Source organism: Temnothorax longispinosus, chromosome 8 (genome assembly GCF_030848805.1).
Source record: "Temnothorax longispinosus isolate EJ_2023e chromosome 8, Tlon_JGU_v1, whole genome shotgun sequence".
In the NCBI taxonomy this organism is placed as follows: Eukaryota; Metazoa; Arthropoda; class Insecta; order Hymenoptera; family Formicidae; genus Temnothorax; species Temnothorax longispinosus.
Genome location: NC_092365.1, coordinates 2,266,311 through 2,293,478, shown reverse-complemented (window position 1 = coordinate 2,293,478; position 27,168 = coordinate 2,266,311). Strand labels below are relative to the sequence as shown.

The window sequence follows — 27,168 nt, the reverse complement described above, 5'->3', positions numbered from 1 at the left end:
TATATTCTTATATAAAATGATAATACTAAATTTTTACCGTTCTTTTGTTAATGGTTAAGCATATCTATTAGCTACAAATGATGAGTTAAAAAACCGCAAGAATGAAATGTTGCGTAGCTTTGAGGAAAACGCTGAGGATATTAGGGATCGCTTTGTGCTACCGCGTTGCAAGAAGCAGGAAAAACGTCACAGGTCGTTCCGAGCGACGTTTTACGGCCGATCCATCTCTGTCCATAAAATAAATCTCGTTATTTTACGAACCGGCCGCGTGTCCCGGATTTTCTCTCCCGAGACTTTATCGTTGTCCAAGGACGATGAATCTTCTCCGCTTCGGCCGCATTTTTCTCGGAGCGTAGCAGGTAGGGTAGGTACGTTCTTTGGTAACATCACAGAAGCACGAGGTCAAAGGCCCAATTGTGACGAAAAGCGAGAGAAAAATATGAAGAATAGGATATATAAAGATGTTTCTTAACTTCATCAACCAAGTTTTTTTATTGGTCTCTTCGTGTCAATTTTTTCTTTGACAAAATTTTGGACGCTGCGCTTTCCTTATACTTTTTAAATTACCAAATAACTATTCTTGGTATATAACTAAGCGTCAAACTAAAATTTAATTATTTTTCGCAAAATAAAGACTACAACGAAATGGTAGATTTATAACTTGTCATTCTTAAGCATAATTATTTATTAGTCCTAATATTCACATCGTATATCGGTGCATTTTATTGTAGGTTGTATTCTTATATTTATTTTACGTTGACGTACAATTTTTATGTCTTTTCGCGTTTCTACATATGACATTGGCGAAGAAAGAAAATGATTCAGTTAGCGGAATTTTACGATCTTGAAACTGGATCTTGAAACTTCATCTCAATTCGTCATCCTGTTTCGCATCTTCTTGCTTCTTCTGTACGAATGTCTCGCTCGGATTCTCTCGTTGCGCCATCCGGTACACGTGTGCTATCGTATACATTGCACGACTCGATCTCATTAGTTGTCTTCTATTTTTCATTAATAATAATGCGTTGTGTCGACAGAACTGCTCGACGCAGATGTTTATTTTTTTTTCCGAAGCGCGGTTACGCTTTTAGATGTGCCGATAGTCGCTAATTAATTATGCCCGACTAAACGGAGTGTTGACGTCACTACCGACGTTATTTTTCTCGGAACGCGAGACATCGAAAGTATTTGTCGTCTCCTGTTACCGATAACTGTTTTGAGAAAGCGCATAAATAATTCGAGGAAAAAAGCGGCCCATATGAGAGAAAAAAAATTTCATGTATTATATAATTTCTTCTAGTATATTCACTTTTAGTTTAAAAAATTATCTTATATATCTGAAAATTTTATTTACACATACGCATTGTGTTTAGCGTACAATTTTTTAATTTTTCTCAAATGTCCAAGAATTAAAAATTAATAACATGAGCTTGATAGGTGTTTTTTTCGTTCAATCAAAAGAAACTGTAGCGATAATCGAAATAATAAACACATTCTTCACTTCTTTCTTTCTTGCTCGCCATCGTGTGTCGTCGCGCTAACTTCGTGTTACATAAGCGAGAATACGAGGAGAAGGAGTAGGACTACGAGAGGAGGGGGAAAGATCTGATGCTAACGCCGAGGAGTCATGGTTGCCTTTTAAAAATGGCCGCGTGCATCAACCTCTGTCAAAAACATCAGGTCGCTAAGCATCGCTATTACTGTCTTATACACATTTTATGCATTTCACAGGAAATCGAAGTCCACACCGAGAGATACATAATATAACATTTATTTTTCAATTACTATAATATGTTTAAAAAAATAGAAGCGGTTTTGTATTAATAGTTTTAAAAAACTCAGGATAATTAAAAATAGAATGAGATAATAGAAAAATTTTGTAGTTTGCATAAAATATTGAAGAGATACAAGAATTTTACATTTTTTGAATTATATAAAAAAACTCATAATTTATCTTTGAATTGTACTAAATAATAACATAACTTGTCATATTTTTTGTCATGACGAAATTATTTGAAACGCTTTTCGAGATTGTAGCGATTTCCGTCACAGGACATTTGAAATGCGCCAATGATTTACGAGCGTGGGTCTCCGGTCTTCGGGAGGGAAATGCAGGAAAATAAGCGAAAACACTTTAGTATACCTGATAGGAAAGGAGATGCAACGAGGGCGATAAATTTTATCGGCGTTACGGACGCGTGCGCTATCTCGTCTCGCAGAAAATTCAGGATCCACGTGAAGAAAGTCTTTTATGATGATCATTAAAAGAGTTCGGTACGAACGGGAAAAATCCTGCCGTCGTAAAAGTATCGAAGAATGTAGTAGTTATTGCCGGACGGTGAGACGACGATGGTTATTCTCGAGGAGCCAGGAAGAATTGTCGTCGTAGCGCGGCCTCTTCGCGCGCACAAAGGGGTTGCCGTAGGGCGTTCGACTTCATAATAAAATTACGACTTCGTGGTGCGGTTAATATGAATGAACTCGAGTTTGTTTCTGTGCGGCTTACGAAATACCCTCTGCTCGCCGCGCTGCGTCAGGTGGATTTGATTTGATTTGAAAACGGCATTTGAGAGGCGAATCGTGATATATGCCGACGGCATAAGAGCCCTGATAATGTTCGATAATGTGCACCCGCCCGTCGTTGATAATGAACGCGAATGAATTGAGTGCGCGCCTGATGAATTTGAGTTTCTGATATATGGAGTTGATGAACGATTTATTATTATTATTAGCGCCGTTTATTTAATACACCGAGGTTAATTCTCTCCATCAGACGATGTTCGAGTATAAGCTCGAGTAGAAATTGGTTTTTAGATCTTTGACGATGCGATGTAAATTCGACTCGATTTTTCGGTTACTTTTTAGAGAGACAATAGAATAGAGGGAGAGAGAGCGATTAAAATTGTATAATTCTGTCAAAGTAATCGAATTGTGGTCTATTTTAAAATAACGTCCTATTCGAATATATAGTGCCATCAGTTAATTCACGCAATCATGAAATTATAATTTATTTATTATATTCATTTGCTTAAAGCAATGCTGTATTTAGTATGCTGTATATTTAAATTCTACTACTTTTCCAAAAATTCTCGATGACATTAATATGGAGAAAAAAAGACTCGATGTTACATCAATTCGTTATATGCTCCCGATTTAAAATGATTTTTAAAAATTTGTTTTCTCTGTCGACGAATGTCTTCTGCTTTCTGCGAGCGATAAGCACATTTACACATATACATAAGCTCAGCTCGCCACCAACCGTATTGCCGTTGCCTACATTACGTAATCGATTATGCCCACAATGAGTAAGCCGTAACTGGACGTACGGATTTCAATTATGCCGAGGTAATACGAAGCTAAACGCGCGTTGGTAGCTCTCTTTGGCATTGTGGTTAGGTGCGTTCAATGCCAACGCGATGGAAAAGAAAATCGAAATCCCGACCTAGTTGAAGGAACCACTGTTGGCCCATGAACTCGGTGGCCGAAATTTCAACATCGCGCGTTATGTGACTATTTTTGAGGACAAAATCCTAGCCAGGACAACAGTCTCGATTTTCATGCGTATTTTGCATCGCATTTATGCATATTATATTGCATTTATTGATATTATTTCTGTTATTGTATAATTTATTAATAAATTGATCATTTACGCATCATTTAATGATAAATGATACAATTAAATATGCAATATAATTGAAATGACTTTATAAATAGTGAAAAGTTATGAGGATTTATTATTATCAATTTGATTGTTATCAGAAAGATAATGTCATCAGAGCGAGAAAGAAAGAATTCTTTTTATTATTTTTGTGAAATAGTTTAATATTATTGATTAGGAATCTAAAATAGATTCTATGGACGCACAATGATCGATTATCGATTATTTTTTATTGAACTTTAATATCTTGTTAATAATTGCATTGTTCATTAAAAAAGAGATTGCTCTAGAATAATATGACGATTTATTATCGATAAAATTGCAATTACATTACACCGCATAAAGTATATATATAGATAGGTATGCATTTGAAAGCGCAAAAACACATTAGTGAGCTGCGCAAACGTTTTGGATCACTTCCGCGAATGCAAGACGGTCGATCTCCAGGTTAAACGAGTGCAATTGACTTCTCGCGAAAATCCGTATATTCAAACGAAACTACATACTGTGGCAGCGAGACGAATTCCCAGGAGAGGCGGCGTTCGCGGAACAGTCTCCCGCGGCCGCGTTTAATTTCGCGCGAAACGCCAAAGTGTCGACGAGCGGTTTGCGCGCAGTGGCTTTAAATCGCTTTAATAAGGAGCATTCAAGGAGATTAGCGACGAACGGCGGACGGCAAACGGCTACGAAACGAAACTCTCGGCTTTCGAAGGTCGTCGCGCCATCGGCGTCTTACTGCCGCCGTGCGAAACGATGTCAGTGTGTCAGTGTCAATGGAGGCGAGTCATCGGGTCCGCGTCGTGTGTCGATTGTGATTCAACGGGAAGATTATTTCGCTAATCCGCCGTAATATCGGCTCCTATCCGTAACGGTGTCAGCAAGCGAGATAGAACGAGAAAGGGAGAGAGAGGGAGAGAGAGGAAGAGGGAGAGAACGTGGGCAATATATGCATCTCTCGCCCGTAATATCTACATCATTAGGAGATTGAATCCATTTCCGATGCCTCTGTCACATGCCTACGTCGACTCATGCCACTGTCGCTACCACGAGCGCAGTTGATTTGGGTTATTTCGGGTTTCTGCCACGACCTCGATACTCTAAAGATATACATTAAAAAATTAACACGTGCGAAATCACGTGGAGTATTTGTAACTCGGTAAATAGAGCTTAAATAAGATTTTATTTGTGATATATTGCTTTTTAAAGCATGCGCGACGAATTTGATCGAATAGCTAATAATATCTCGATTTGTAGTAAACATTTATTTGCTTCTTCCGAGAAATACAATACTTTAGTTTAAATATCACGAGACGCAAACATCTTACGTCGATATTTCTCCGCGATTCGTAATACGAAGCTATAAAGTTGAACAAACAGAATTTCGAAAGCGGGAGTCTCGAAATAACAGATTCGCGTATTAAGTCAGCTATTTTCTAAGTGTTTTTGATTATTCCACAAAATTTTCTGTCTTTTCTGTCACGTATACGCACATACATTAAGGTTTATATCGCGAAGGAAATAGCGAATTCAAATGCGTCATCAGCGGATGATAAACACGTCGCTGAGGCGCAGAGTGCGGTAACAGCGATTATTCCGCGTCTCCTCCGTAAAACGACAATCGCGCTGTTCGAAATGCATCTTTGTGCTCTTGCGATTATATTTTTAGCTGCGCGCACACCAACTGTGCGACACCGCTTATCATAACATATTAATAGCGTACGTTAACGGGAAACGCGCGAGGAAGGGCGGAAGGAAAACCGGGACGTTATCGGGAAGGAAGGAGTCTGACGCGAAGCGCTCGAGGAGAGGCCGCCGAATCGTCAGGAATTCGCAATCCGCCGTTTAGCCTTCGCGCCGGGCTCAAAATAAACGCGACAACTCACTTCGCGCTCGCCTCTCCCGCCTGCCTTCTTTCCTTCTTTCAGACTTCGCTGTATATCGTCGTCGTCGTCGTCGTCGTCGTCGTCGTCATCGTCGTCATCGTCGTCATCGTCGCCGTCGTTTCTCGATAGTTTGTCCTATATGTTTATGCAACATGTCAGTGCAGCGTCGATGCGTCGCTGATCTTTTGCGATGAGTTTCTTTCATGGAATTTTATATATAGATATATAAAAACGTAGCTAAAAGTCCATGAAAGATATGTATACGCATACACGTTTATATCTTTATGGAATTATATATGAGGTTTCACGGGCTCTCTCGCAATCGATAAAATGGCCATGTGTCAGTCGATAAAATGCTTTCACATTTGTAACACGTAAAATGCCGTACATTATATTCCAGTGCGTCAAAATGAGGAAATTTTATTTTGGTAGAATTTTCATCACCGGTATATTTACAATCGAGTTACAGTAGAAAATGTATAACACACACAATTTTCGTTGATGACTATCGATTCCGGAAGCTTTAACGAGGAACGGGTAGATGAAATTTGTAACAGGTATTTAGCATTCCTCCCATTGTAATGTACTATTTTAACTAGGAGCGATATGGGGTTTCTTGACGAGTAACACAGTCGAGATCTAAAATGGACGTCGTTCAGTCCTAGTTTGTGTTAACCGGAACGCTCTTCTCCCTCTCTTTAGCGCTCGCTGAGTGGTTAACGAAGCCCGCCGCGTACAGTCGCGTGCGTGTGCGTGACGTCGTGTGTACGTGGTACAAGCGTGCCGTGCGGTCTCTCACGCGTGCTCGCTCGCATAGATGAGCGGCTCTTTAAAGTGCGTACAGAAGGCTGACACCGCGCGCGCGCGAGGAAGAGACGAAAGGTTCTTGATCGTTTTGTTAGAATTTTACCCTTGTCTTTGTACGCGTCGCGCATGCAGGAAGATGTCTTGACGGTAGCTAATATCTTCCTGCGAAGAAACGGCGATCGGCAATTTCGAACGGAGTTATATGCTTCGCGAAAATTTTGAGATTAATAATGAGAGTAATTTTTATTAAGGCAACTGATTGTAGGATGCAATTTAAATAGTTTATAGTTACTGCGTAAAATTGTATCTTTGTCTCGCGTTAAATGTTAATGTTGCCTGTAATATGTGCGATTTATATTCATGGATAGATACATGTATTTGATTTTGTAAAATTACTGAAAATTTTGAAATTATTACATAAAATATTGACTTGAGCGTATTATTTTCCAATTTAACTCGGACTTTTTAATTGTCGCTATAATTGCGTATATAATCGACATATAATTATTTAATTTTCTAATTGTCGTTAACATTTGTAATATTAATTATAGTAAATTTGGAACCGCGAGGTACATTATCCGGTGTATCACGCAGTATATTTATCTTCCATAAATTCGCTTTATCCGCCGTAATATCGTTTTTTTTTATCTATATTGTAGCGCCATACGAAGGAGACATCGAGTTGCTATAACGGGCGAATAAAATCGTCTACTTCCTTTCACATCGTCTCCTCCCAGTCCGATCGCTATAGGGAAAATGATCGCGCATTAAATCGCCGTGTTATTCGACATTTGAACGTCACGCTGACGTCGGCGCGTGCGACCAAGCCGAGCTCCTTCGTGGAAGCGTCACACATTTCATCACATGGCATGTCGTAACCGGCTGTCCTTATCGCCAGCTCCATTTTCACTACACACACTACACTACATACTACACGAAAACAAGATTATTTCCATCTAGTTATTGATTCTACAATGCGTTAATAACGTTACCGCACGTCAAACATTATTTCTCGACAATTTTTTTATTCGTCTTATTATTGCTCTTAAATTTCCAGTATGCTTAAACATAAATATCGCTGAGAAGTAATCCATTGTATAATTTTTGGCAATTCAAGGTATATTAACGAGAATTCTTCCCCTTAATTTCGTTTTTTATCCCCGCATTTTCTGGTCATTTGTGTTTGTAGTCGAATTATTTTGTCTGTTCTAAATCGTATCGCGACAAAGTCACGATGGGGGTTGCAAGGGTGCGCCAGTACATGGAGCTCGTTCGACGTTTACAAAGTAGCGAACCAAGCGGAAAGAGCCGTGCAACGCGCTTGATGTCCCTCGTAAAACATGGCCACGGTGTTTTATTGGCCGACCGAGAAGACGATCCCTTCGTAGTGGGTGGAGTCGATAACGCAATAATCCTTTATCGCGCAATTGAAAAGGACGGGGCAGGGTTGCGGGGGAGGGGGAAGAGAGCGGAAGGATATTCTTCGGTCATCGAACGACCCGGGGACGATGACGTTTTTACGGACTGACGACATAAATCGACTTGCCCGCGAGTTGGATAAGGAGTACGAGAAAACGGTTTTATCCGCTCGAAGCACCACTAGTGATTCTTTTGACGATATAAGTTTTCTTTGCATCCTTTTGCCTTCGGAGGATTCCGCGGAAAGGGATCAAGGGACGGAAGAATAAAAGGCCACCGTGTAAAATACACCGAGACAACAATTTTCGTGGCTGTAAGATACACATTTGAATCGCGTTATATAAATTTGGATAAGTATCTAGGAGACTTGAGAACCAGTTAAACTGGAACCAGTTTGTTATCTATGAATAATTAATATAAAATTAGTAGAAGCAGACAAGTTATAAACAGACATTATATAAATAGGATTATACAAATAGAAGAAAATAAATTAAAAATTTTACTGATGCATTGTGTAGTAAACGTTTTTCTCGTTCGTTAAAAATGTCTTTTTATGTCTCTATTTTTCGACGTTGCGTCAATATAATTCACAGGAATGGAATTTGCATTCTGAAACGCAGATAAGATAGACGATTTCGTCACAAGAGCCGCGTGGAAGCTTATTGACTATGTTGTGGACATATAACGCGAGAACGGCCGATAAATCGCGTTGAACGGAAGCAAATCGCGGCATCTGCCGATGAAAACGGCGATAGCTGAGGCCGGTCTATTACGTGTAATCCGGGATTTAAAGTCAAGACGATGGATCGAGACGGATTAGAAACTCGGAGTAATAGACGTCGAACGGATCGGCGAGGAAGAGGCGTGCGGTTAAAGGCAGATCAAGTCGGCTTTTCGATTCGTGTTTCGTTTATTCAATCACCGTTTATTCCGCCTTCTATATAATACATTAATTTCACTTTCGGCCGCCTTTTCATGGCCAGAGATAACGCGCGTTTCCTTTTCTTGTTTTTTTTTATTCTACACTTTTTATGCTAAACTTTTATAGAGATAACGCAGTTGTTAACGTGAACATATTTGAACTCTTCTTTTATTCATTTTTTATCTTTATACACGTGATATACCTATAGATATCGAAATACTTATGTTGTATCATTAAACTATTAGATTACCAATTAGTGTATATTTTGTTTCGTCCCTGGAGGGTTCGTTTATCTCTCTCATTTCCTCTCTCGCTTTATGTATCTCTCTCTTTCTTCTTATCGGCGAACTGCGAATCGCAGCTGGCGAGGGCCGCTTTAAATCATCCCTTTCTCATTACCATTTCAAATGGGCCGCGATTAACGCGAATTAATTATCTACGATGGCAATATCCCGCCTCCGGGGCGGATCGGGGCGCCGCGCGCCGCGGTGCCGCCGCTGCTAAACGTTCGCTCGAGCGACGAGGAGAAAAATCCACCTCGCGGTACATTCGCTCTCCCGATATTGAAAAAATATCGGCTAATTCGGCCGCTACTACGTCGGTCGCGAAAGAGGCGCGAATTAATCCACGGAGGATTAAATCGATCGCGACGCTCGTCGGGAATTGAAAACGCCGTCAGAGAATAGCTGGTACTTAAAAGTACATTAATCGAGTAAAACAAAACTCGGGATACATGCGCACCTTGCGAACTAAACGATAAAAATAATGGACCGTAATAACGATAATAAATCGTTTATTCTAAAAATGATTTATTATGGCCATCTAATGGTTCCTTTTAAAATACTAGAATATGAGGAAATGGAGTTTGGGAATGAAAGTATATCATATCTCTTCTTGAGAGTTTATTATCATTTCTTAAGTACATTATCAAATATAATACTGAAATGTTGCAACAGGTGTTTCCTAATGAAAAGTGGATTCCATATTTGTAAACTTTATCGTTGAAATTTTAGAGAGTCGTAAACGGAAATACCCATATAAATTGATGAGGCGACATATTGCATATAATCTCTCCGAATATGAGAGTTAATTTGCTATGTCAAGCTGATGGTGCGAATATACATCCTTACTTATTCCCTGTATATCCATAATGGACCATCGTGCACGCAAATAACAATCGCGGGCGCAAGAACCGATACCTATGAAAAATAGCGAAACGTATGGAAATCAAAAAGGCAATCGATTTCGCTGCGAGAGCGAGCAGTGATTTCAGTGCGCGGCTCTCCAACGGTAGACGCCACCGTCGACGGCTGATTGTGCCGGATTGTTAAACGAACATTTTTGAAAACTGTCCGATCCATTCCTCGCGCGGCGACCACCCGGGGTCTCGATCGTGCAAATAACCGACAGGGAGTACGCTCGCCACTTGTCGAGAGCGGTTCGAGCTCGTTAGCTCGATGAACTTCGACCGTTCTGTGACAATATTCCCAGATATTCAATAAAGCCGAGCCGACGCGGACGCCGACGAGCCGACCGATCTGTGTTGGCTTGGAATTTCGCTTCCTCGCGCGCGGATAGAGATGTTTTGATATCTTTCGCGTTTTTCCACACGAAGAAAGAGCGAGTAAAAAAAAAGAGCTGACTAAACAGAATTATCTCAATTTAAATATTTGCGTCGATTTTTGTTCAGGATGAAAAAGCACGGGTTAATATTGTCGAATAAATAGGAATTGAGTTATATCGGAACATTGTTAAATTTTAGGTGATTAGAACTAAATTTCCTTTTAGAAGCGTTTTAGCCTGAAATAGGATAACTATGCAATTATGCTAATGTTGAAGATAAATTTATTCTTCTAATAAGAGTTTTCATAGAGGAATTCACATTCGTCTCGCACTTTTATCTCGGAACGTTACGAAATCGCGATTAACGGCAAGCGACTTGGGAGAACGAGCAGTCTGGTTTTTTTCTCCTGGCGTCGATTTAGTTAAGAGTATACTTTCTAGCTGATTTAACGACGCATGAAGCGGCGCGGCGAAAAGAAAATGAGAGAAAGAGCCCCGACGACACGCGGAGGAACGGGTCGGGGGTATCGGTCGAGAAAGTATCGCGACGCGACGAAGGAGACCGCATTCGGCCGTGGAAATACCCGCGCGACTAAACGTGCCAGTGCCATCCGAATGCACGTGCCTGTGTGAGTGTGTATGTGCGCGCGCGGAAAGGGATTCTGCACCGGCGGCAATGGGATAAATGTATTCCAGTAGCGCAAGCGCGTGCACACCCCGGGACAAATAGAGTCGTTCTTAACTTCGCTCGATTATATTACGGGTCTCGAGAAATTACCGAGTCGTTTACATGCACGACTGGGGACGCGATTAAACTTTCCATCGGATATTTCTCGGTGTCACGAATAATAAGCAGGCTTGAATTAATAAGAGGGAAAGACGTTATTCGTCCAAGAGAGCCCGAGAGAACGTTAATTATAATTTGGAACTAATTCGTTATTTTAGCGAAACGGGATTATATGATTTTTATTGTGGGAGACGTGCGCACGACATGCCCCGCAAAAGTTTTTATACTTTTGGGTATGTGGGAATTAATAGCATCGAGATAATAATATTAGAACATTTAATTGAACTCATACGTCTGAAATGTCAGATGCGGCGAGAATGAAAGTTCGCGTGCACAGGCCTTTCCGAAGCCAGGAATAATCCGGGAATGGAGAAGTATTGAATACGATAGTGTAGTTCTTTACTATTCATCCGCAATTAAGCGGTCGCGGCGAACGGTGATTACTGCCGGTACGTTTAATTTGCATGACAATGCAGCGATTCGCTCATCGACATGCACGTTTCGTTTCGGTTCGTGCACGTTTCGACTATCGAGAAAGTATCGCCGCGACGATGCGAGGATCGCGCGCCTCGGGAGATCGACTCCTAATCGGAATACGTGCTCGCTTTATGGAAGACAATCCAGGCTTCGCCATCGTTATCTGAGCTAAGTTAAACGTTCACGCTGCAAGTGTCAGGCATCAGGCTCAGGAAAAAGATTGTCGTTTTGTATTCCGCTCCAAAAAATGACACTTAAACTTTTATGATATGAAATGCGCAGATTCTTTCCTCGAGAATAAATCTCTTGACATTATATCGAATAAATATGCATGTATTACGAGTGTGTATACATATGGTATTGACAACTTTAATAAATGACTAGTTGATATCTTTCGCACCTGAATAAATTTGTGTATATGAAATCTTTATTTCTTACTGTCTCGCGACTTGGTAATTTATGTGGCGATTTATTTATTTATCGGAACACGAGATCGCGACCTTTTGTACTTCGTATAACACGTATTCCTTTCCTTCATATCTTATGACGTATGGCGTTTCCTGTCAAATGTTGTGCACGTGCTAAAAACATACTTCTTGATTGTACGTTTTTTTATCGCATCTATCGCACTCGCCGTGGAGAAAAGTCTCTATCTCGATTAAAAATGAGACCGTATACTTTGCGACATTCCCGTGGTCTCCCGCTGCGCGTACATTACTTATGTTAATGCATTTGGAAAAATTCTGCGGTAAACATACCAGGGCGCGCGGCGGCATTAGCATCGCTTCTTGACAAGTCGTTCAACGTACTTATGTCAGATAACGCACGTACGAGAAGGAAAGCCATCCCGACCGACCTTTAGACGTCTATTTAAAGCACTCTTTGCGCCCCATACTCGCCATTTTGATTGCCTTACGTGCTGCGAGTTGAAATACAAAAAAGCGGATAATTTATACATGCGATACTTCTGGAAGAAAACATTACTATATGATTTATAAAACGGTCTTATTTCAGAGAAGAGAAAGTAAATTTTATTTTCACACTGATACATTATTTTGTTATACAAGTAATGTAAAATTTTTTTAATTCAGACTATTGAAATAACCAAGTTTATAATTTAATCTTCATTCTATAAATTAACGATAAAGATTCATAAATAAAAAACCATTAACCTCAGAGATTTCTACATAATCTAATTCGTAATTATTAATTATTAATTTAATTATAATTATTACAATCGCCTCTACCTATGAGTGGGCAATAATCGTTACAAAATTGTAGCGTTTCGTTCTATATGTAATATCGGCGTCACCGGAAACGCGACTAAACAGGTGTTTGCGCCAGCTGCGATCACCCTCGCTATACCTCGTCACGAATCCCTTCTGTCTCTGCCTTCGTCTCTTCGTCTTGTCTCGACTCTTCGTTCGTCGCTTCCATCGGTGCTTTCTAAAAGACCGGTAGTTATTTTCGGCACTGCGTCATATGAGTGAATTCCACCTCCGTCATATAAAGCGAAGTGAATTCGCTTTCCGTGAAAGACGAGGACATTCCTCGTTACAAAGCACCGATGTTCTCTGACAATTAATATGCGGAAAATTATGCCCGATAACAATAAGTAATCTTATTTTATAATTTAGAAAACTTGACAGAATAAGAATGACAGCAATTCTGCCGTGTAGGAGTATTGTCAACAATTTCCAAATATTAGATTGCAGGAGCACAGCGTACAAAAGCGATTATTGCCGATTATAAAAGCTTGAGCAAAGATTAATTCTGACACTCCGTTACTTTTCGTTGGGGGAACGTTTTACTCGCATTTTACGTGAATATATTTGGAATTAATCGAATAATAATTTTTTGGTTTTCAGCGTGGATCGGGACCGGCTTCGGGAACGAGAGCGACAGGCCCGCGCGGCGATGTCGGTCCAGGCGGAGCAGGCGGCTGCGGGAGGTGGTCCTGATACGAGACACCATCACCACCACCACCATAACCACGCGCATCATCATCACCCCAACATACATGTCTCCACGCCGAACCTCTTCCGTGCCCCCGTCAGGGTGAGTACATATATTTCATTTATTCTGTCTCGACGATCGGCGAAACATCGTTTCCCCCCCCCCCCCGCCACTATATGTTTCGGCGTGCACTCGCGTACGGCGATATTGATTATCTTTTTTCGCAAACATCCGGCGAGCATTCACTCGTTCAAAAAAATCGTAGTAGATATTCCAACTTTTTTCTAAAATATTTATGGAAATTTTTGAGTTATTTTTTTTAAATATTACATCATTATTTATTGTTACCGGTATTTATATACATTGATTTTCATGTGACTAACATTTTCTAAATATATAGCTACGCGAGCGTTACAGACTTTAATCTAACTAACGCTATACCGTGATAAAATATTTTCGCAAATGGAAATTAAAACAGCTGTTGTCCGCCAGCCATTAATTTATTGTCAGCCATAATACTTTTTTTCTCTCTCTCTTTCGATAAAGAGAACAGCGTCATGTGTCAGTTAAATTGACACACCGAACACATTTTGCGGTCTTTTTTCTCGACGAGATGATGCCAAAAATGTTTCTGTACGGGGAAATGAAAGTAGCGACGAATACCGGCCTGTCGATCAATTTCGCTGCACACGATTGCATCTCGCTGCGCGCATTTAACGGTCATACCGCGTTCTAAAACGAGTATGAGTCTATTTTCCTTTATCAAATGGCATTTTATCAAGCACGATGCGTTGCTATTCGCGGTATTGCAAAGTCGCGAATAATTAATGAGCGAAAAGGTGAGAAAATGTAATGTTCATTTCTTACCGTTTCTATCTCTTTCTTTTGTTTCATATTTATTCAACCAGAATCCCAGCCTCGCGTTGTCTGATCGCTTAATTTAATGGATCTTTCTCTTGCGTTTTAAGAGCCATTTCGTCCTTTCTCACCCTGTCTTTTCACTACCGTTTAGTTAGTAATCGTAGGTACCTACCTTGCCAAGTGGATTCACTGACCGCTTCAATTAACGTTAACCGATAGCCGTCTCCCTCTTTACTCTGTGTATAAATCCACGGTAATGCGCAGAGCGCTTAATGAATTTGCCCTCAATCACAGTCATTAACGCTACTCAATTTATCCATGAATAAGATATATTCGAATTTTCGCTTACTCGCGGGTATCGAGGATATTAATGATTATATTATTACTATATATAGCATGTATAAAAATTGCGAATTTCATGAATGATGGTTAAACATTATGTCACAGCGTATTTTTCAATATCGATATGTGGAAAATTTCAGTTATTTACTTAAGGCACAACTTTGTGATTACTATATAATAGAGCTTAAGCGTTTCTTGGAAATTAAGCAGTAATGCGATTCATCGCGAACATTGCTTCCGTCGTTCGCCACGAAACGACTTTGTAACTCAACAAGTCTTTTCACGGCCTGAAAAAATGAGCAGTGTAATTATCTCAGCACCGAGATCCTTCGCCTTCGACCTCGAGAAGTCCAATTTGACCTTTGCGACAGCCATTGTTCAAAATGATGTCTTCGCGTTACTCATTACTCGCGTTACTCAGCGTTACACATTACGTAACGCTGTCGTAGGCATTAGCGTATTTTAATTCATTTGTTTCGCAAGAGGGTCGGTTTGCCTCTCTTAAAATTTCTCTTCATAAACTTTTCTACGTCCTTCGTGAAACATTGAAGGTCATTCTTGAGTAGCGACATCCATGGGTCCTTAACCTTTAGAAGACGGGCAATTTTTTTCACGATTTTTTGTAATTTTTATGTGTTAAAATGTTATACTAAAAATAAGCGACCCGCGTGGAGTCTAAAAATAGGCTTCCCGTCCTCCACAGGTTAAGGTTAAGACCTTCCGACCTCAAATCTGGCGTAGCTGTAGCTATCTTGAGGGCCTTTCAGGGAAACCTCACACGATCGTTATGGCGAAGTCAAGGACCCGCGTTGGATCTTCCCTGTCACTCGTAAAGATGACCTTCTTTTCCCTCTTTCTTCTCTTCACTTTCACCCTTGGCTCTTGTCCGCGCTGTTCTCCACCAGGATTACTCTCGTCGAAATTTATTTTTAATCTACAATGCTTCAGCTGGAAGAAAGGGATAATGTCTTTTGGGGGAATCGTGTCACAAATATAAATTGAAAAAGATCCTTGCTCTTTAACCGGTTATTACGAAAGAGATTACCTCAGATCACGCTCGTTTTGACGGTCCTTTTACTCTCGAGAGCAGTTCTGGATAGTGAGATTCTATACGGATAATAATTCTTAGTTACACCCAGTTTCTTTTCTACGGACGGTCGTTCTCGAGAGTAAAAGCTCTTACGTCGAACGAAAAGTGATCATTTCATTAAAGCGACGGCGGGTGAAAGCATCGATAATGATAACCGAGATAGAATCGTACGAATTTCTGCGCGGTGAAAATTTTCTACGATCCTACAACCGGTCTACGACGTGACATTAAAATCCACCATTTGAATATTAATGACTTCGGAATCGTTACACTCTCGTCTTTCTCGAGTGTTTTTTATTACGGCGAATAGAAATGATAGAAATACTCGGCTCCCTTTTCGGGTTGTTAAACCGCTTAATTATATAACAGCATTCTCTCATTACGCTCGCGCGACACTGCGCCTCGGCTTCGGATCGCTAATACTATTTCTTTCGCAGGGTGCGAATGAACCCCGGCCATGCTCCGATTGGTCCTTTCGCGTACTCAACAGGTGTTTTCTCGACTTTTAACCTTCCTTAATGAGTATTTTAACGTTCCTAATGAGAACGTGATGAGAGCGATCTGATTCTCTTGAGCATCGCGATCAACGAGGAATTTCTTCATTTTCAGTAGAGCAATCATTCGTACGCATTTTGATTAGTGGAACAAAGTCTTAATTTTTCTACGACTTCAATAATCGTCCAGATATACCGGAATGAAGAAGAACTGACATACTTATTAACTCCTTATATATTTTATTCGCGTCTTTTTATTTACATTGACGTAATAATTTTATCTCAAATTTGTTGAAGTGCATGAGAAGATCAAAGGCAAACGTGCGTATGCATCGGTTTCTAAACACAGTTATTACAAAGAGAGACATGTCGTCCGTTTCTTCAACCGAGCGGCTGAGAAATCTGCCTGATTGGCTCCCTAACAATCATAACTGTAACCGCGCGTTAGTAACCGTACGATGAGTTGCGAAGCCGCTTAGCGTCTTTGTCGCCCAAGCGGAACGTAGAGGCAGAAACGGGAAGCTCGAGAGGATGAGGAGGGAGAGAGAGGGAAAGCAAAGGAAAGGAAAGCGGAGGGATGTAGGCAGAAAGGAAGGAGAGAAAATGGCGCCGGTTTCTTACGAGTTCGATCAGCTTTTATGACTTCGGCTTCTTTTTCTCATTCTCTTTTTCTCTCTCCTGTCTCTGTCCGTCTATCTATCTATCTCTCTCTCTGTCGCGCTTTCTGACGGGAGGCGCAGGCGCGAACGGAAAAGCGGATTCTGCGACTTTTCCGCGACGCATCACGTAGTTCGTCTACCACACGGAATACCGTATCCGGATAGCGTCGTCGCGCGCTGCCAATATCGAGGACGCGTTGATGCATCGCGCGGAGTCGACGTGAAATATCGACTGCAATCTGTAGGATTAGTCACGCGCTGCGAAAATATGCATGCTGGTTTGTTACGCCTCGTAAGAACAGTATGTAGCTCGAATTGATTAACGAGGAAACGTATTCGGATTCCGGTGGTTTAAAATAACGTAAAAACCGAAGAGACGTTTAAAAGATGTCCGGAAGATTGCGATGCGCCTCACAGACTTTTGCGCTACGTGGAAAGTTTTCAAGAAAGTTTCAAAGTGATATCATAAATATTGAGATTTCTAATTAACTAAATAAATGTCAGTAAGCAATTTTTGTATGCAACGTGTAATGTTGGAAAACTAATAATGTTGGAAAATCGCGTTTTATTTTCAACATTGTCGTTTCCCTTTTTCTTCACCTCACCGGTTTTTTTTTGAACTTTACTCCTCGAAATAGGAATCTGCAGTTATATTTTGCGTTGGTATATTTTTATGTCTATGGAAATCGTTATCCCCCGGTTTGTCCGTCGCGAAAATTCCCTCGAGTGCGCGCGCGCGCGCGATAGTTTATCGTGTTCTACCTCGGTGTTTAAAGTTCGTCGAGATTAAAGCTCGCTAGTTGGGAGATTACCCGGTCCGATAAATAAACCAGTGCGCGGATCGACCTCGAAGAGACGCTGTTAGTTGTGTTTTCCTAGCAAAGTCGGACACTATGGGTCTCTAATAGCGACATTAGTCGATAAAGCGCGGCTAGAATTTTCTCGTATCTTTTATCGGTGCGACCGGAGTAAATTGATTAAATAAGCGAGTGTTGATAACGTGTCCCGGTATACATTTATTAAATGAAATACTCGTGCGCGTGCTCAGAAAGAGCGCGATCTTATCACGTCCGAAATCTGCACTCCGGAATATACCGGTTTCAATCGCCGGGTTTCTCCACCTCGATCAGTAACACTCGTCGCGAGATATCGTTATGGAGCCTCGTCGGAATCTCGCAGATGGAGGCACTTCGGCACGCGAGTCATTCGCGCGCGGGCGGAAATAAAGATGCTGTACGTGCGGCGAAAGAGGGACGTTATTGCGCGAGCGTGAGGTTTCGACGCTGTGTGCGTCGCAGCTGCAATGCTAAACGGATGAATCGCGCGTATTTATTACCGAGATTAACGTGTGCATTTGCATTCTCTCGTATCCGTGAAATCCGCGCGCGGAGAAAATTCGCCACGTAACGTGGGCAACGCTGCGAACATTCGGTTAAGAGGGATTATGATGATAGGGCCCTTGTGTGCGCATATGTGTGTTCATACTATATATTTCTCGCGAACGTGGCTCATGCGTAATAACGATCGAAATTTCTTTGCCCCCGAATCTACTTACATTTTTCGCGATTACTTAAATATGATGGCGTAGTCTAAAAGAAATGTAGTCTCTTAGAAAGAGAAATTTTTTTACCGTGACTATTGCAGAAGTATAATAACAAGCAAAGAATATGAAGAATATATTTTATAGGTGTATTTCACTGCCATTTGATGTAACTGATGTAACTCCACGGCGTTAAGATTTGGAACGTTTTATTTTTATTCTGATCGAATATCTCGTTGAAGCTATACGATAAGACTGGTATTATTATTATTAAACTAAAACTCGGAGGAAAGAAAAATTCGAAGACGAAGAGATACTCTACTGCATCATATATTATCGTGTTCAGGAAATGACATTCTGTTTATGTGTATTATAATGCCGCCGTAAGCCGGGAGGGTCGTTTTTACGGACGGTTCTTATTTTATCTCCGCTCGCGGACATGATTTGTCAAGACTCGCTCTTTACACACCCGTGGATGTCAGCACGCGCGATAAAGTTATTTGTCGTTCTTCTGCGGGAAAAACGCATTCTCCGCGACACAACGAAGAATGCGTTTTATTCCTTTGCGCGGCAGATAAGAGAGCTCGCTCCCGCGGATTTTCCTTTCTTTCCCTCCGTGTTCAAACAGAGACGACCAAGGTTGAAGTGTCTTTCTCTCTCTCTCCGTCACCTTTGAAGCTGCTGCAACGAGAGCGCCACTTTTTTATTTGCACGAACACCGCATTTGCCTGGATTTAGGAGCGAGGCACAATAGAATATAAGAACGAAGGGTAACACATGAAAAAGCGCGGCTATCCATAGTACTCGAGATTAAATTTTATTCAAATAGCAACTAAGAAATAAAAAACAATTCATGTTTAATCGATTAATGTAAAATGTTTCCTACTTTTAGAACATTATGCGGGTCTAATTTAATTTTTTCCTGATTATTAACAGAGCTGCGAGCGCACGAAAACTGCGCATTTCTTCGAGTCGCAATATGTTGTTCGTTTTAGATTAGAAATTTTTACGAAAAGTTTACTAACATTTTGAATAAAGCGATACTTTGGTCTTGCTACATTTTCCCCATTAAGCTCGTACGTTGGTACACTCGAAATTCTGCGGGGCGAAGTGCAGAATGCCGAGCGTTTTTGTGGGACGGATCGATTGCGACATGCTTTTTCCGTCGGGACGGCTTTTTTAATTCACGTCGAACGAGAGGGTGGCCGGCTCTCGCGTTGATTACGTGGTCACTCCAGTCGGCCGCAATGGATTCGCGCAGCCTGCATGCATCCTGGTCGAATCGTAATTCCCTTTTACACGCGCGAACGGTATAATTAGCCGCAAGCGTAAAGATATCTGATAAGAAGACGGACTGTCCCCGCGGAAAAATCCCCGGGCTGAGCGACTTTCCCTCGCGCGCACATAAGGAAGCTGAATCTACCCCGGGCAGAAAATTCAATCGAGCGGATAGCAAAGTCCCTCTCTTTCTCGACATAGCAATTCCTATTCATCTCTCTCGGATTCCGACGAAAGCTGGTTTCATCGGAACCGCCTTCGGTTCTGCGATTCCTATCCAAACTTCTCAGATTCGTTGGTTTTAAAAGGGCGGCGTTATCAACAGCTATGCGTTGTGAAAACGCGAATGGAAATTTATGGAAAATTAACGAGCTCGCGAAATTAAAAGAGCTGGATATTGACGGGCGAGAGCAACTGTAGGAGATAAGAGGTGCAAATTTATATAAATCATAGTTAAAGGTTATTCGGTTAATATTACTATCGAATTTATTACGTTTTTATTAATTTCATGATAAACAAGGACTTAGTATCGGAACTAAACTACTCGCGACATTGAGTATCTCCAAATGTTAGCTTTGAGTATTATTATCCGTCAGAAAATGAATCGCGGATATTTTATTGCGCAACGCGGTGCAGCTGTAATGGCGCATTTATTACATTATGAAATACGAGACATGCGTCGCGAGAATATCTCTCGCAGCTATAAAAGCGCATTTATGTGACTAAACTTGCGCGCACGCGAGCACATATGTATTTATATATATGTAAATATATATATATATATATATATATATATATATATATATATATCTCCGTCACGTGCCGATACCATTCTTCCGGCATGACGTCGCGATACGCTTCTGTTAAACGCGCCGGAACTAAAGGGGCCAAAGAAACATCGCGTCGCATCGTGGCGAGGATCCGCGAGCAACAACGTATCGGAGAGATATCCTCCGTTTCCTTGGGCGAACGGCGAGGAGATTCTGTCTGTATCCTGTCGGATATAGCCCGCGTCTATATATATTGACTTTATACGTTCGAGCGGAGCCGCGTCGTGAAAACTCGAATAATAAGAGAACAGAGGGAGAATCGGAAGCTCGAATTTTCTTCGATGAACGACCAGGCGGAAACTTGGACTCGACACACCACCGCGGGCGATCTCGCGAATCTTTGTACTACAGTATACTTTTGCGCTGTATAAGTTATTAATTATTTCTTTGTCGAATGATCTTGCGGAAAATTGGAAATGTCAGATTTTTAAATTGTTTAATGGGTTTTCCGACTAAAAAGAAAATCAAGAGAGAAGATATATTTTTGAAAATATGCTTATATTTTGTACTTTTTCTCGTTACATATCTTTTATCATTTTTGTATTCTGATATAAAGATACGAGATTCGATTGGAGTTAATTAAAGGAATAGTTAACTCCACAACCTATGTAGACAAAAGATGAAGATTTCTTTTTAATTTAAAGTATTTTATCTAATATATTTGGATATTTTTTGACAATATTTTAAATAGAGAAATTTTTCTGAGTTTGTTAAATTCTGCACGGAAAAAACGATTTTGCTGAAGTATCTAAAAATTTAGCTAGATCTGAAAATAATTTTGTTGCACCATTAAAATAATTATAGTAGGTCGCTGAAGTATGATGATAATACTGTAAAAAATTTTGATATTTTAGCAATCAGTTTAAGTGTTCTACATAATCATTTTGATGGTGCAACAAAATTATTTTCAGATTTGTACCTAGCTAAATTTTTAGATACTTTAGCAAAACCGTTCTTTCCGTGTACTGAATTGAAAAAGTTAATATTTTTTGCCACAGATATTTCTTGTCCTCTTTGTTTTTTCGGGAAACTGTCCACCGTACATATATAAACTCCGCTCACACGACTAGAGAATGTTATGAGCTACGCAATACGCCTTTTGTTGCGTCTGGAAATAGCAGCATCCCGGCGTATTAGCGGATGCCTTTAACGAGTCGTTTCTTCCCCGTTGAAATCTCGATTACTCTCGAGAAGCATCGGTTATTAATACACCGCAGATGAATGTCATTGCTGCATTTGAGCGCGCAGAACCGCGCGTGCAGTAATTAAACACTCCGCGCTCATAATCTTGCTTTTGAAGTGATGATGATTAAACCCGATCTCGGGTGTGAAAAGTAATAGACTGCGATAAAGGCGTCGACATTTATCCACGCGAGTTTTTCGTCTCTTTAAATCAACTATATGCCTTATATTTTGCACAAATGTTAGGCCAACAAATTAGCGATAGGTATATTATTTTTTTAAATTACACGTATATTTATTTTAGAAAAGATTTTATTCTTCATATATCAAAAACATTAAAAATCTTGAAAAAAATATGTCTTCCGTGAAAGACTTCTCAGATAAGTAATTCTATATTGCACACAAAGTATATAATAATCCTAAAACACAATGAGCTGATAACGCACACACGTATGGACTCTTGATATTTGGGTATAATACATAATCGATAGACTTTAAATTTATCGGATTTTAATTCCGAAGCATCAATTAACATGACGCGTGTGTAATACAGCGGTATTGTTTTCTCAATGATCGTTTATCCCTTATCCTGCGAAATATCGCGCTTTCAGCCATCTGTGTCGAAACATTCGTGATAAGCTCGTGTATCGTATATACACCAATAGGCGGATTACGCAATCCGCTCCGCTCGGTTTTAATGGCAATACATACCGAGAGAGCGAGCGCCAATGACGGCGACAACGATGACGATGACGGTGCCCGGCAGCGATGATGGCAAACAACGATCATTTCTCGACATGCGTTCGCGTATTGGTAGGCCGGGAATTCATTAGCGCTTCCTGCAGCACTCACGCTAAAACCAATCGACCGATCGCCATTGCTTTCATGCAAATTGTCTGATCCAGTTGTTACGTCGACATGTACACACCGATATTCCAAAACTTTGTGGAAGCGTTTAATATGAAACTGATTTTATTTGCGGAAGCACTTCTCGGTTAATCCTTGCGCGGCTTATTAAAAGTTTGATAAGAGTCTTTATTATTTAATGTTATCGCTGTAACATTATTTAAGATGCAATATTAATTCTCGCATTTATTTTGTCCGTCGTTATTATTTACAGTTATTTGTTTAGCGCTAGCACAACTAGTTTTGACGAGACGTTAAAAAAGTTTTCCGGATAGATCGGATATTACTGAAGATTATTTATGCTAAGCGTATATCGTGTAAGGAATAAGGATACGCATAGCAATTAAGCTTAATCGCCGAGTAAGTAATACTTGCGAGTAATAATGACATATAATACGTTTGAAATGCTCATTGAAGATCGTTGCAACGTAGCATGCGAGATACAGCGATATACTGTTAAGGATCAATTTCTCAACGCGCTAATCCCAAGGCAATGAACGGAACTGGTATACATGATTATTCTTTTCGTATTAATAAATTCTGCACGAAGCAATTTTCTCACGGGGATGTAATCCAGGGCAAAAAATTTCAACTTTTTGCATGAATGTAATTTATTGTGGAATGCGAAACATATTTTACACGCAAAACGGCAATTTAACTAGTTGGAACGTTAATTAAGTTATTATTACTGAACTGTTAACTGAATCAGTAATGTCTATACGGGTTCTGAATTAAATTAAGTTGAAAATTTTTAATTAAATCATATTAATGCTTTGTTAAGCGTAAGTTATGTTTTAAAATGTCTCTTGCGTTTCAAACGTACTTTATACATCTTATTTCTTTCTTCTTTCTCGATAAACAGTGATGTTGATAGTTGCAAATTTCAGGTATTTGGAGTAAACTCAGAGTTATGAATATCAATTTAGGACAATGTAGAACAGAGATGATACAACCTTCAAAAATATTATTAAAAAGAAATAGGAGGCTAGACGTCGCACATATGTTCATTAGTTATGCGCGACGCGTAAACGATCAGTCGCGTAAAATTGGCGCCGGCACGGCGAACGTGTTTAGCAATCTCAGTTCTCTTTGTCCGCGTCTCGTTTTCGCGTGCATTAAAGGCAGACAGGCTTCGGGCCCCACATATCGTTCGCTAATTCGCCGATCGCTTCGGCGAATCTCCGCCTTTCGCGAAATCTGCCGCGTTTTTGCGCGGCTCCAACGGAGTGGAGTTTAGAGATCGCGCTTTTGCGAACCGAACGGAAAGCGAATCCCCCGCGATTTGTAGGTCGTTTGATCGCGCTATACCCGGCCTCGTGGCTTTACGTAATCCAAACGCGCGCGCTCCGCGTGTGTCGCGTACGTGTGCATCTCGTCGTCGCCACCGTGTGCATCTCTCGGTTTGTGCGCGCGCGCGCGCGCGCGTGCGGATACACGTGCGGCGGCGATCGGAGTCTGTGAGTGTGTGTTGTCGGGTCGCGCGGCGTGTGAGCGAGTGTGTGCACGTGTATACGTGCCGTGTACGTTCACACGCCGTTCCGTCGAGTACAGACACTGGCGCCTACGTGAACGCCAGATTATAGACTGGCTAGACCCGCGGGGACGAGTGCATTCTCTGTTCGCTTCTCATCGCTCCGTTCCGTACGTGTGCGAGCGCGAGAACGTGTGTGCGTGCGTATCTCCGCCATGCTATCGGCCCTCTTCGTCTGCTCTATCTCTCTCTTTCTCTTTCTCTCTCACTCTCACTTCTCGCGAGCGGCGCACAATGAGATATAAAATGAGACGCAGAGAAAATAAGACGTAGCATTACCACCGTATAATAAAGTACTAACTATAAGAAGCAATCAGTTGGCGAATGCGACCGGTGCGACAAAACAAACGAGCGATTTTAGAAGTCTATTCTTCTCAAAGTTGCGCCTTGTTATACTTTCCGTACTCGGAAAAGCGCCGGTAATCCTGACCCTTCGCGACGAAGGCGACTTTCTTTAAACCGTGGATTTTCCGAAAAGTTTAGCGAGTAAATCCTTTATCGAAAGGATTATCCGGGAATTAATACACGGAAATTAGATAACAGTCCGCTTGGTAATCTAACGTCTGCCAGTAATCTAGGCTCGAGAAGCGAAAACATATGAATTAATGACAGCTAGAGGAAAGCATGGGAAGTATGGCATGTAGCGTATGAAATATAAAACAGCTCGGCGCTCGCAGAGAGGAGAATACAGGGAGAGGGAGGAGGATATCCGCGCGCACGTTATGCGGGGGGAGGCTTTTGTAGAATCGGCGACGGATAGCAGCGGGGATATACGCGTTTACTCGCACGAGATCGTCGGATTATATTGTACGTTAAAGGCCCGGCGTCGGAGCTCCGACGCGACAAGCGTCGTCGCACACCTTCGCCGCCCGTGTTTCTCTTTCGTTCCGGCTGCTCGATCGAGCGTGCCGCGTCTCAAGGAGAGATCGCTTTATACATTTTGCTCGCTGCCCGAGAGCGCTGTGCGGGCTCGACCGCGCCGCGCAATAATGCGCTTTTTCGCTCGTCCTCGTTTAAGACCGATTCAGCGTAAAACGCCCGGCGCGGCCGTCCGACGCCTGTCGTCCAGCAGCAGCGCTAAACGCGATCCATTCAACTTTTTGCCGGGTAATGTGCGACACTTACTCGGGTTCGACCCGTCGAATCTGCATAAGCGCACGTGCACGCGCGACATACGATCGATGACACACGCATCGGTGATTAACAGCGGACAGCTCGTGTGCTGATCACTTTATAAGCAGTCAGTTTTATAAGCAAGTTTTTTCGATGACAGTCATATGTTTATTTATCTCGGAGTCTGGTGTATGTGTTTTTTTTTATATTTGAATTGTATATAATGTTTAATTTGCAAATGCATTTACATATCTCATTAATATTCATATAATCTGGGCAGCGAAGTCGATAAAATGCTTCTCCCTTGGATTTATGATATGTTCACTAAAGTGGAGGGGATGATATTCTCGAATGATTTCCATGGAATTGTGTGTCGACCACGCGCGACGCGGCTACCCAGGTAAAAAGAAGTTTTTTTAAACGAGTCGAGGCGAAATAATTTCCGCGGGTATATCGCATACGCGCGTGTGTGTTTTGAGTCGCGAGGCCTCTCGATGTACGTGCCCGATAAGCGTCGTGTCGAATTTCGCCGTTGCACGCAAAATCTAAGCATGTCAGTGATACGGGAACGAAGAGGAACGCGAGAAAGGTTTCTCGATAAGCCACCTTAATCGTTCACGAAGTCAATTACATGATCTGTCGAGGCATCGTCGCCGGTAAATTCATTATCAGGCAATTGCGAATTCATACATGCACAGGAAAACAAAGATGTGTCTTTATTAACGCAATCTCCGACTCCTAATCTAGTTAGTTCTAAAAACGACCAAGGACGTATAACACTTTTTCAAGCGGATTTTAAGAATGCATTTGATCGCGATTGTATGTACGCTTTTTTTTAGAACGAAACAACGCGCCGAAGTGGACACGATTCGGCCTTGCGGTCAGGTAGATGCGCGGCAGAAATAATCGCGTTTTCTCCTTAACCGAGAAATTCCCACGGAAGAGGCGCGAGAGAAAGAGTCAATCCTCGCGCGAGCACGAACTCCATCTTCTCTCATCGTCCCACGATACTATCGGCGATTCCCGCGCGCGTTTATTTCGCTCTGTCTCCCGCTCATTTGTCATTCGCCATTATACGTCCGACCGGAGAGAATTCTAGCGTTGGAAGGACCATATTTACCGGGGCAATTTATGATGCGGACAGGAACGCCGGGAGGACGTTGGTAATATGGGATTGATTGGCCGGGCGGAATACATCGATTTTCTCAAACGTCGCTCAAAACCGGTAGTCTTGAAAAACTATTAACTTGTCGTTTACCGGCGGATTGCGTCGGGAAACTTTTCCATGGGATAACGAAAATTTTTAAACAAAAGAAAGGATTTTTTTAAATAAAGGAAAAATTCACGCTTTATCAACGTGCCCCGTGCCGCATTTTTACTGTTTCTAAAGTAGTACCTTATTGGTAATTAAAAAAATAATCAGGTTTTTGATTAATGCGAGTCAGTATCACTTACTTGATTTCACCTATCTCTTTACTGTTTTTGATAAATTCATTATATCACATATAATAGATATAAATACCATTACATGGATTATTTTATACATTTGAATACGTTTAATTGACGTTTATTGCAATGTTAAACGTAATGCGTTTGATATATTTAATCGAGAAGCTGATTGAACGAAATTAAATCGAAGAAAAAAAAACACGTTAGTTTTGCAACATCCCGGAGTTGCGTTCCTATTTCCGAGTCGTTGAACGACATTGATCGTTCCAGTTTCAGATAGATATCGACGCGCGACGTCTCTTCGACTCGTATACGCGAATGAAAGCAAGCGTTTTTTCAGGACGCCGCGCCGGCTCGCATGCGTGCGGCGGAAGCGGCAATATCGAGGGAATGATCCGTTCGTTTCGACGTACCGTAAAAC

General features: G+C 41.3%; 2 protein-coding genes across 3 annotated transcripts in view; both read left to right on the top strand.

The window, feature by feature from the left end:
• The window catches only part of LOC139817122 (lysosomal aspartic protease-like), a 161,249-nt gene that overhangs the window by 30,228 nt on the left and 103,853 nt on the right, over positions 1 to 27,168 (top strand). The gene's annotated exons all lie outside the window — the stretch shown is intronic.
• The window catches only part of Lilli (AF4/FMR2 family member lilliputian), a 196,790-nt gene that overhangs the window by 81,604 nt on the left and 88,018 nt on the right, over positions 1 to 27,168 (top strand). For both annotated transcript variants that reach the window (XM_071784937.1, XM_071784938.1), the window contains one exon: positions 13,385 to 13,574. In XM_071784937.1, the coding sequence (XP_071641038.1) occupies positions 13,385 to 13,574 (190 nt within the window). The remainder of the gene's footprint in view (positions 1 to 13,384; positions 13,575 to 27,168) is intronic.